Below are 12,500 nucleotides of genomic sequence, written 5' to 3' on the forward strand. Positions count from 1 at the left end.
TTGTTGCAACTGAAGGACCACAGATAAGAGAAAATGCGTAAACTACGTATACAGTATATTTATTGTGTGTATTTTAAGCATGCTTGTGTAGTGCAGCGGTTCCCGACCTTTGTTTGCTTGACGTAAGATTGTAATTGCTCGAGTGACATCACTGATGACATCACTAATGACGTCACTCACCGATGATGTCACAATTGCTCTAGTGACATCATTGATCACATCAATTCAGACTTTTTTCCAATTCTGACCTTTAAACTCAGAATTCTGACTTCTTTCTCAGAATTCTGACTTTATTTTCAGAATTCTAACTTTATTCTCAGAATTCTGACTTAGGATGTATTCACACCTGTCTCATTTGGAGCAGTTGTTTCCGAAACAGGGAGCATTTTTCCCACTCAGATGCGGGGCAAGACAAGCGTGCCGAGATCGCCAAGAAACGGCTGTCTCGGTCCGCTCCCGTATCCAGCTGCGCTGTGCGTAATGGCCTCAGACCGAGCATTTTTATGGTCAAAAACAACATCTTCATTCTTCACATCCTGTTTTTGGCGACTTGTGAAACTAGCGTTTGCCTGGATCAGCTTTTGGGGATTTTGCATGATTGCAATCATCATCAGTTTGGACTGGACCAACTGTTCTCATACTGTATGGCAAATGAAAACAAGTCGTGGTCTCATCAGAGCCCGCCTTCTTCCGTGATGATTGTCTGATTTCAGTGTCATCCTCAAAATATCCGTATTATTTAATTATTTATTCATATTTTAGTCCTGACAGGCGTTCATATGCATAATCCTCTCGAGTCTCCATGACAGTAACGGCAGAAGTTGCAAGGGTCTTGTTTTATCTTTACCAAATTACCAGAGATTTTTTTATTGGGGGCGGACAAATAAATGAATAAATATAAACTCTCGCTCTCCCTTCCGCTTTCTCTCTCTCTGTATGTCTTGTCTTTGCACACCCGGCGTACAGCGTAGGCCTACCCAACGCAGGCCTACCCAACGCACACACACATTCTTATAATCTTATAAAATCTCAGTGAATTATTTTTTCCATCCCAGGAGGCTATTATTACCAGAGTCTCCTGGCCAATCCAAGAGGTTTGGCAACCCTATTTGGACCGTTTGATTTGTGGCCGTGTGAACACAAACAAATCAAGGCACAAATGCAACAATTGTATCAATTAAGCCCCTGAATCAGAACAAAGCAAACGAGCTACGAAAACACCCTTAAACTCAGAACTCAAATAATTTTTTTCACATGTGGCCCTAATCCTCTTCCATAGTTTTAAATTGGGTGTGGTGTAAAAAAAAAAAAAAAAAAAAAAAAAACAGGCGACGCCATTGGAATTCCTGGCAACATTATTATTGATCTGTATATACCTGTAGCTTGATATGTTTCATGACATGTACTGTCTATAAACTGTACTGAATGTCTTGTTTTTAATGGTTTGTATTGTATTGCTGTTGTATTGTGTATTGCATTTTTCTCCTTGCCCAAGGACGGCAGATGCAAATGAGCTATAGCTAAATTCTTGCCCAACGATTGTTGTTCATGGCCCCTGTCAAAAAACGAATACCGGTACACTAAACTAAACTAAAAAAAAAAGTAACTGTTAACCAGCTGGTAAATCCAACCCCTCCTTGTGTCCCAGTTGAAAGTGACGCTGACTGTGAGATGGTTTTATCTTATTTTACTGATAAAGTGGAGTCATTTACAGCCTCTATTACCCCCAATGTCACTTACTCTGATGTCCTTACAAGATCGTTTGAATCAGTTTGATCTCATCACCTTGTCTGAACTGTTAGAAATGGTATCACATATGAATGTATTCCAGCCCTCTTGATGTCTTTACTGTACCAACAACGTTTTTACTACAGTATGAATGTCTTCCAGCCCTCTTGATGTCATACTGTACCAACAACGTTTTTACTCAAAGTAATGGGATCTGGGATCGCTTCTCTTTTTTACAGTTCCTGGTCTAATGGTTGTGTCTCTGGTTATTTTAAAACAGCTTGTGAGAAGACACTGATAAAAATAAATAAGAATGGACTGGATTCCTCCCTCCCTCAAAACTACAGAGACCAAGTTACCTTTTATATATATATAAAAAAAATACTGTCCAAGCAATTTCTCTCTGTAGTGGATTTTGTTTCAATCTGGCTTTCGGAAGTACCGTAGCACTGAGACTGCCCTACGTTACCAATGACCTTTTAATGGCTGCTGCTGATGGCATGTGCTCAGTCCTTGTACTCTCCTGGACCCTGCTGATGGCATGTGCTCAGTCCTTGTACTCTCCTGGACCCTGCTGATGGCATGTGCTCAGTCCTTGTACTCTCCTGGACCCTGCTGATGGCATGTGCTCAGTCCTTGTACTCTCCTGGACCCTGCTGATGGCATGTGCTCAGTCCTTGTACTCTCCTGGACCCTGCTGATGGCATGTGCTCAGTCCTTGTACTCTCCTGCTGATGGCATGTGCTCAGTCCTTGTACTCTCCTGGACCCTGCTGATGGCATGTGCTCAGTCCTTGTACTCTCCTGGACCCGAGCGCAGCGTTTGACACAATTGATCACAGCATCCTGTTAGACTGAGGCACTGGGTGGGGATATCTATTCTACTGTAGAATGGTTTTCATCTTATTGGGGTTCTGCGTGTCTGTGAATACCGGTAACTATGTCTCTTCATTTTCCTCTGTTAAGTATGGTGTGCCACAGCGGTCAGTTTTGGGACCAATTTGATTTGCTTTATACATGCGAAACCCCTTGGGCACATTGTTCTGAGACATGGTGTCTCCTTTCATTTTTATGCCGATGAAACACAGATGTACCTGCCCGGCTGAGTTCTCTTCATGATTGCATTTGTGATGTTAAAGGCTGGATGTCAAAGAACTTTTATAATTTTATTTTATTTTATTAATTTATCATATAATTTAATATTTAAAAAATACAATCTATTTGAACTTTTAAAGACACAGAAATCATTTTACATGCCTTCATTTCATCACGCCTGGATTACCGCAACAGTCTTTTTACTTGCCTGAACCAAAAATCTATTAATCGACTCCAGACTGTACAGAACTCTGCTGCAAGGCTTTTAACCAGAACCAACAGGCGTGATCACATCACTCCTGTTTTAGCTTCTTTACACTGGCTACCAGTAGGTTTTAGAATTGATTTTAAATACCCGCTAAAGTCAAAAAATATGTTTGAGCTTCACTGTGCAGAATGATGTATGTGCAGTTTGACACTAGAAGGCTGTTTTCACAATCATCTGCTGAAAGTGGAACGTTTCTCTGAGCTCACTGAAAAGGTCATTTTCAACTAGCATGATTCATGACATCACGAATACTGGATCCAATGGCTGTCCAGTATTCAGCAGTTAAAGCCCTTGTTTGTATGCTGTGATTGGCTAGTTATGTTCTAGATAACCCTGATTCGTTGCTTTGGAATTTTTAATTCTATATTATGTGAACTCTTAGTGCAGTACAAGCCGGAACCTACTTTGACAGAGCATTTGCAGTCAAGGCCCTGGAAGTCGAGGCTCTGGAATTAATCAGGTTGGCTGATACTTTTATCTGACAGCCTTTTTAGATGTTTTTATTTTATTTATTTTTGTTGAGTTTTAATTTCCTTTAAACTGCCTTTTATTTCCCTCAAAATCTTATATTTTCCTATACTGTATTGGTTTTTATACACCAACTTGTTTTTATCTGCTTTCTTTTCAAATCTGATGATTTTATGACTCGTCTGTTTTATTTTGCCTCCTTGTCTGTGTCTTAGGTTTTTATCCTCCACTATTACTACAGCAGCGATTGCAGCATCTTCTCTCTGAACAGAATAGACATATTGTTACACAAATCTCAAACATCTGCTTGCTAGAGAGCATACATTTTGGCAGCTGAAAAATGGACCATTTCAATTCCAAGTAGCTGCTATCCAACTACGATGCTATGGTGCAATACGCTCGCAGTGCAGTACGTGCAGCACGCCTGCATTTAAAAATGAGATTTCTTCAACAATCAATCTGTGTCAGTTCAGTGGAGGTTCATACCATGAGGATGCGTCAGTTCAGTGGAGGTTCATACCATGAGGATGCGTCGGTCAGTGGAGGTTCATACCATGAGGATGCGTCGGTCAGTGGAGGTTCATACCATGAGGATGCGACGGTAGCTGTCTCGGTCGATGCCCCACAGTTTCAGGTCGGTCTTGGCCTTGACGGTGGCGGCTCTGGGGGTCCCATAGATCAGGGCCAGCTCTCCAAAACTGCCCCCCTCTCCGATACTGGTCACCCACTCCCCGTTCACATACACCTGCACACAGAGCACGACACAAACAGAGTGACTGACAGGGCCTGATATGAGCTTTCTTCACTTCATGGTTGTTGTGTATAGGACGATTGGGTGATAATGTGACATGTTATGTTGTGTTGTTTTATTAAAATTCAAAACCTCACATGGAAAATTCAGAATCACACATTTGAAAAGAATTATGGACAATATTGCATGGAACCGAATGGCTAATTGAAGACTTTAATTGAGACTTTTGTTAGCTGAAGCTAGATCTCACAGTTAAAATGCAGTCAATCCTATGTGAAGCCTGGCCCACAAAGCGCAGATAAGCGGTCAGACGGTAGTGGTGAGGCTGAGGCTAGACGGGGCTCCAGGTGGTCTCATGGGTGCGAACACAACACCGTCACCATGGACCATAAGACTCTACGGGGTCAAATCCAGAGGCTCCTAAGCCTCCCCCCCCCCCCGGCTGCTGTGGACTGAGCTGACCGGCTGCACAAATTCCCTCCCAGATCTCTTGCTTCAAGTTGCATTACTGCTTATTTGCTTGTGCCTCCAGCCTTTCCATCCATTTGACTTTCATTCTGTCTCTTTGTGTTTCGTCTCCGTCTGCATTCTCCTGCATTCTGCCACTGCTGCTGTGATGGCCCAACCTCTCTCTCCATCCCCAGACACCCTCCCTTCCTCTGCCCCCCTCTCCCTCTCCCCCTGCAGGGTTTCCGGGGCTGTTTGATAGGCTCGCTAGGCTTGCCCCTAAGCATTTGATCCCCACTAAGCCCTGGGAGGAGAGCCTCTAAAAGGCCTTCTATCCCCTCCTATCTCTCCATCCACCCCCTTTATTCCCCCTGCCTTGTCTTGTCGAGGGGGCTTCCCTTTGATTCGGGAGTGATGGGAGGACGGAAAGCTGCGCTGGACTTTGAGGGTCTTATCTCGGATCTAAAACACACACGCGCACGCTCACACGCATGGTCACATGACACATACATGCACCCATACGTACACGCCCACAACCACTCTCACACGCATGGTCACATATGTGCACCAATACGTACACGGCACGCCTACGCACACGCCCACAGCCACACGTGTACGCTGTATTTAGGGCCGGTTACTATAACTGTACGGACAATACGACCTCAGCGAGCCTCCTTCAGGCTGTGTGGGGCCGTTACAGTTTCACCTGTCGACTGGACACACTATCCACTTGTTGACTTAATAACACAGAGAGAAAGGAGGAGAGGGAGGTGTGTGTGTGTGGGGGGGGGGGGTTGTCCCCAGAGTAGCCCCCCAGTGGCCGTTATGAATAGCGAGGATTGTTGCAAGCCGCTATCGAAGGCTAACAGTGGACCACGAGGGACTCATCCCTCACTGTGGACCAGCAGAGCTTTCAAAGAGATGCAGAGGGCCAAGCGGAGCGAGGCCGTGATATGGCTGCTTTGAAAGCATTACATCAGTATTATCTTTCCATCCGGCTTTTGGGCAAATCCTAAGTGACCTTTGCAAAAGTCGGCATTCCTAAAATTCTAATCAGGCGAGTCTCCATTAATGGCTGATAAGCAAATAATTAGGCTGTGTATGGGCCTGGGGGTGAGACAAGGAGAGAGGGAGAGAGAGAGAGAGAGTGAGCGCTTTCCAATGGTTAGGCTACTTGCCATCAGAGAAGTAGCCTAATAATTATGTCATGTAATCTGCTGGTGGCCATATTTCTTTCTGTCTGGCTGGCTGTGATGAGTAAATATTACGGCCAATATAACAGAAGAACTGCGCACGACGCTCGCCATATCTCTGGGAAACGAGATGCACAAAACAGTTCGGGGAATGCAATAGGTATTTTAGGGACAGAGTGAGAGCCTGTGGGTGCAACACTTTAAGATTCAGAACATGTGATCTGCTGCAGGATTATTGATCCACCTCTTTAGGATCCAGAACATGTGATCTGCTGCAGGATTATTGATGCAACACTTTAGTATCCAGAACATGTGATCTGATGCAGGATTATAGAGAGCTCCAGGGATGACGTATTTTTGTAGGCTGAATGCGGAAGTCCCGAACTTCCTGGTTCTTCACTGTTTCTGTCTATGGGATTTTTGAATGGGTTTTTGGCGCGATGCTTCAAATAATGTCTGTGGGCAACGCAAGTTTAATCAAACGCGAACCAAGGTTCAGCAGGATAATCTTCACACATGAGGACCACTTTCATGAGTTTTGAAGCGTAACTGCGAGCCCTAGAGGTAAAAAGCTCGTGCTAAGCTAATCCAGAACTACACACAGTGTCGCATAGGCGTCCACGCATTGATTGCGAGAGAAAGAATTTCCGCGTTCACTCGTGATGACGTATAATATCCGTGTCGACATTGTAGTCTCATTTAGCCGTTTGCTAGCTAGCCACCCTTTTAACGGCACATAAAAGCTTCAAAACTCATAAAAGTGGTCTTCATGTGTGAAGATGATGTTACTAAACACTGGTTCGCGTTTGATTAAGCCAGCGTTGCCCAGAGAGATTATTAGAAGCATCGCGCCAAAAACCCATTCAAAACTCCCATAGGCGAAAACTGTGAAGAACCAGGGCTGTTAGCATCGATGATTTCCGGACTCGTTCCTGGAGCTCTCTATTGATGCAACACTTTAGGATCCAGAACATGTGATCTGATGCAGGATTATTGATCTACCTCTTTAGGATCCAGAACATGTGATCTGATGCAGGATTATTGATCTACCTCTTTAGGATCCAGAACATGTGATCTGATGCAGGATTATTGGCTGGTCAGGCGCCAAGCAGAACACATAGCAAACTGCCAGCTCGTGTCAGTCTTGCGAGTTAAATAAATTAATGTAATTAATAAATTAAAGTTAATAAACTTATTCAGAAAGCGTGTGTCCATCTCCCATTTTGTGCGTGAACTGATTTTCGAAAAAGGCAAAAACCACCTCAAGCGAGTGTTTGCCAAATTGAGGGTGTTTTTTCAAAATTTTGCAAAATACGTTGATGGGAAACACGACTAGAGAAGAGCAGCACACAGCCATTTTCTATCGAGTCAGTAAGAGTGAAAAGGGTATGATTGAGTTCATCAGACAAAGACGCCAAAACAGCTCAAGTGTTGTTGTCTGTCGTCTAGCAGCAGTCGTCCATTCTCAACATGTGGCTATGTCACTATGTCAGTGTGTGTTTGTGATTGGAAGAATATTGACAGTAAAGCTGTATGTGTCTGGTGGGAATTAAGAAGCAACAAATCACCCAAGACGCTGGAGGACGAGCAGGCGCTGTCGCTGTGTGTGTGTATTTCTGTTTGTGGTTACGTTGGGAGTGTGTTTCTGTGTGCATGCCTGTGGGCTGTGTGAGAGTGTGTGTGTGTGTGTGAGAGAGAGCGAGCAAGAGAGCGAGAGACAGAGACAGAGAGAGAGAGAGCGAGCAAGAGAGCGAGAGACAGAGACACAGAGAGAGAGAGAGAGAGAGAGAGAGAGACAGAGACAGAGAGAGAGAGAGAGAGAGAGAGAATCCTCTCAGAGAAAGGTTACCTAGGGAGAGAGTGTTTGCGTGTGTTTGTCTGTTTGGAAACATTGAAAGATTTCACTCCAAAATGAGTTATTTTCCAACAGAAGAAACGGAGGGACTACTCTTAACAGATCATTGCCTGCATGAAGGTAAAGAAGCACATGACCTTCGCTCACAAGACAGCTCTGTTTGGGCGGAGAGAGAGAATCCTCAGTGATGTAAACATATTGACCGATGTGTTAACATCAGTGGCGGTGAGATTGACACTCCTGCCTAATGAGAGGCATCATCTCCACACTTTAATAACCTTGGCACTGAGCTTCGAGCGGCTGACTGCTGCAGACCTTGGCTGGGACACGGCGGCTGCTGTCGGTGAAGATGGAGGGGTGAGCTGAAGGAGAGACAGATGATGAGGGAGCAGCGAGAGGTTGAGTGGGGGGGGGGAGTGAGGCTGGAGATAGGGGGTCTTGGCCCGCCTTGGGAGGCAGTTCTGACAGGGTCTTGGCTGTGGGAGCGGATGCCTGAGATTCTCCGGTGGCGGCCAGAGTGAAGATGACGTCCCGTTGGAGAGAGCAGGACCACCTCCAGCGCATCGCAGTGGAGGAGGAGATTAGAGCCGACGATGAGAGGGATGTTGCAGCTGGAGCACTGGGGGACCAGAGGAGCCGTGGATCTTCTGATATCAATTTGGGTCAGGGACAAAACTAAGGAAGGGGGTAAGATGTGAGAAAAGCATGAGAAAAGTTGTCTCTACTGCACCGAATTAGCCCCAAAATAGGACGGTTTGAAGTCAGATTAGAGACGAGTCAGGAGGACGGATGTGCGGTGTAAAAACACGTGTTTTGTGAGACAAACAAGATCCAAGCCAGAGATAACCAGATTAGTGGTCTCTCCCGCTAAAAAGCCTCTATTGTGAGAGTCACGCTATCAGCCATCTTATCGCAGCTTAAACAAAACCTACTTAGAATTGCCCTGAAGATAGCGGGGGAGAGAGAGAGAGAGAGAGAGAGAGAGAAAACAATGAATGGTGGCCAGTTATAAAGAGGCCCTTTCTCATCTTATCACATCTGAAGACGTGACTCAAAAGTGGATGTGATGACGTTTACTATACAGTACACTGCCTTTCTATCAAGGCACCATCTCCTCTGGTAGTAGTCTGACACTTCCTCCTCTCTCTCTCTCTCTCTCTCTCTCTCTCTCTCTCTCTCTCTCTTGCTGAGAGTCAGACCAGGCTCTATCTCTCTCTCTCTCTGTCCCTCTCTCTCTCTCTCTCCCTCTCTCTCTCGCTGAGAGTCAGACCAGGCTCTATCTCTCTCTCTCTCTGTCCCTCTCTCTCTCTCTCTCCCTCTCTCTCTCGCTGAGAGTCAGACCAGGCTCTCTCTCTGTCCCTCTCTCTCTCTCTCTCTCTCTCTCTCGCTGAGAGTCAGACCAGGCTCTATCTCTCTCTCTCTCTCTCCCTCTCTCTCTCTCGCTGAGAGTCAGACCAGGCTCTCTCTCTGTCCCTCTCTCTCTCTCTCTCTCTCTCTCTCTCTCTCTCGCTGAGAGTCAGACCAGGCTCTCTCTCTCTCCCTCTCTCTCTCTCTCTCTCTCGCTGAGAGTCAGACCGGGCTCTCTCTCTCTCTCTCTCTCCCTCTCTCTCTCTCTCGCTGAGAGTCAGACCAGGCTCTCTCTCTCTCCCTCTCTCTCTTGCTGAGAGTCAGACCAGGCTCTCTCTCTCTCCCTCTCTCTCTCTCTCTCTCTCTCTCTCTCGCTGAGAGTCAGACCAGGCTCTCTCTCTCTCCCTTTCTCTCTCGCTGAGAGTCAGACCAGGCTCTCTCTCCCTCTCTCTCTCTCTCTCTCTCTCTCTCTCGCTGAGAGTCAGACCGGGCTCTCCGGCATGCTCGGCCAAGCTTGCCCACCTGCTCCTCTCCTCTTACCTGCCGTCTAATCGGCGTAAGTCGATAAGGTCGCTTCCTGTTTGACTTTCCGTCAGCGCTGTTTTATCTCTCCACTTAACTCTGTCGCTCTGCGCCGCTGAGACAAAAGCGCTTCTCTCTTGCGGCCGCCGTCACAGCCATCACAGCCGTCACAGCGCTGTGGAAGTCCACGGCGTCGCGCTCAGATTGCCATCGGAGCAGAACCGGACTTTGGGGGTGAAGAAAACATGAGGGCGATCCAAGACAATACAAGCTGCCTATTGTGAGTGCAGGACACATTGTCTCGACGTGATCAGAGAAGGCTGGCTTTTCTCTCACTGAGGCCCACATCCACCTTCTCCTAACACTGATGTTACACAGAAGATACACATCCACCTTCTCCTAACACTGATGTTACACAGAAGATACACATCCACCTTCTCCTAACACTGATGTTACACAGAAGATACACATCCACCTTCTCCTAACACTGATGTTACACAGAAGATACACCTTCTCCTAACACTGATGTTACACAGAAGATAGATGATACAAGTCTGCCCCTTTGAAGGCCTCTGGTCTGTATGACGTATTTCAAGTCAAAGCCAAAGCACGGGGGGGGGGGGGGGCATTTAGGCATTTAGTGCAAGAAAAGGGGCGGGGGGCAGTATATGACATGGATTTTTTTTTATACATTTTTTATTGATTTAAATTGGTCCAACATACCAAAAAAACACAAAAGAAACCATGGAAAATTAGGTAAGAAGGTGGAAAAGTCCTTTTTAATTTCATTGTGAGGTTTACTATGTTGTTGTTGTTTTGGGGGGGGGGGCATTTTTGCCTTTATTTAGATAGGACAGTAGGCACACAGGAAAGGTGGGGAGAGAGAGACGGGATGAGATGCGACAAAGGACCTCGGGTCGGATTTGAACCCGTGTCGGCCGCAAAAAAAGGAGCGATCCTCCGTCGTACGCGTGCTTCCAGGTGAGCCACCAGAGCGCACACGATAATGTGTTTCACTGAGAAGGAACGTGGCCTCAACTGACTGTAAGAGGAGACTGAACGTGTGTTTTTGTGAGTGTGTGTGCGCGTGTTGTGTTGTCGACCACTTACGTCCACTTCTCCCTGGTCAATCACGTAGAAGTTGTCCCCTTCGTCGCCTGGAGGGGAGAGAGAGAGAGAGAGAGAGAGAGAAGCTGAACAGGGAAAAGACCTGCTGGCTTCCCACCAACAGGAAAGCTTACTTTGCCTCTTAATCCCTCCTCGCTCGGCCTCTCCAAGGTGGATTTCTAAACCATTAAAGGGAGAAAGGGCTGAGGGAAACGCACCGCATTAAGAGATTTACACTCATTTGTCAAACACTGGATCCCCACTTCTGTACTTCTACTGTTGGGCCTGCTGATGTCAGCTGGGGGCACTATAGCGAGCAAGCAGGAAATGATTGTGAACGTGTGTATGATGTGTGTATCCAGATAGAAGTGTGCACAGACACACACACACACACACACACACACACACACACACACACACACACACACACACACACACACACACACACACACACACACACACACACAGAATGTATGTACACACACAGTATGATTTTCTTGCTGTCTTTGTTTCCGTGGGCCTACAGTATATAAAACAACACGGGCCTCTGACAGCTTGGGGGCACCAGGCATCAAACCTGGTGCTGCCTGGTCCAGAAGCCATATTGGACCGGGCCTGCCAATGCCTGTGTTAAACAGGCCCGCTCAGCAGAACGCAGCAGCAGCAACAGCACCGTTCATTAATGATGTTTATGACTTAATAGTGGAAACTCTGAAACACAGTGGGGCGAACAAGGCCTCGGCCGTGAGAGAAACACACAGACAGGTCTACAGCGTGCAGAGAAACACACAGACAGGTCTACAGCGTGCAGAGAAACACACAGACAGGTCTACAGTGTGCAGAGAAACACACAGACAGGTCTACAGCGTGCAGAGAAACACACAGACAGGTCTACAGCGTGCAGAGAAACACACAGACAGGTCTACAGCGTGCAGAGAAACACACAGACAGGTCTACAGCGTGCAGAGAAACACACAGACAGGTCTACAGTGTGCAGAGAAACACACAGACAGGTCTACAGCGTGCAGAGAAACACACAGACAGGTCTACAGCGTGCAGAGAAACACACAGACAGGTCTACAGTGTGCAGAGAAACACACAGACAGGTCTACAGCGTGCAGAGAAACACACAGACAGGTCTACAGCGTGCAGAGAAACACACAGACAGGTCTACAGCATGCAGAGAAACACACAGACAGGTCTACAGCGTGCAGAGAAACACACAGACAGGTCTACAGCGTGCAGAGAAACACACAGACAGGTCTACAGCGTGCAGAGAAACACACAGACAGGTCTACAGCATGCAGAGAAACACACAGACAGGTCTACAGCATGCAGAGAAACACACAGACAGGTCTACAGCATGCAGAGAAACACACAGACAGGTCTACAGCGTGCAGAGAAACACACAGACAGGTCTACAGCGTGCAGAGAAACACACAGACAGGTCTACAGCGTGCAGAGAAACACACAGACAGGTCTACAGCGTGCAGAGAAACACACAGACAGGTCTACAGCATGCAGAGAAACACACAGACAGGTCTACAGCATGCAGAGAAACACAGACAGGTCTACAGCGTGCAGAGAAACACACAGACAGGTCTACAGCGTGCAGAGAAACACACAGACAGGTCTACAGCGTGCAGAGAAACACACAGACAGGTCTACAGCATGCAGAGAAACACAGACAGGTCTACAGCGTGCAGAGAAACACACAGAC

The 12,500-nt window shown here is 46.6% G+C and overlaps 1 protein-coding gene across 1 annotated transcript in view; it reads right to left on the reverse strand.

Moving 5' to 3' along the window:
• The window catches only part of prkar1b (protein kinase, cAMP-dependent, regulatory, type I, beta), a gene marked incomplete at its 3' end in the record, with an annotated part of 135,738 nt that overhangs the window by 41,318 nt on the left and 81,920 nt on the right, over positions 1-12,500 (reverse strand). Inside the window, exons 6-7 of the mRNA XM_083649089.1 lie at positions 10,784-10,830; positions 4,145-4,303 (exon numbers count right to left, since the gene is read on the reverse strand). Of these exons, the coding sequence (XP_083505215.1) occupies positions 4,145-4,303; positions 10,784-10,830 (206 nt within the window). The remainder of the gene's footprint in view (positions 1-4,144; positions 4,304-10,783; positions 10,831-12,500) is intronic.

The sequence above is a fragment of the Poromitra crassiceps genome (genome assembly GCF_964638095.1).
Source record: "Poromitra crassiceps genome assembly, chromosome: 13".
Taxonomy (NCBI): Eukaryota; Metazoa; Chordata; class Actinopteri; order Beryciformes; family Melamphaidae; genus Poromitra; species Poromitra crassiceps.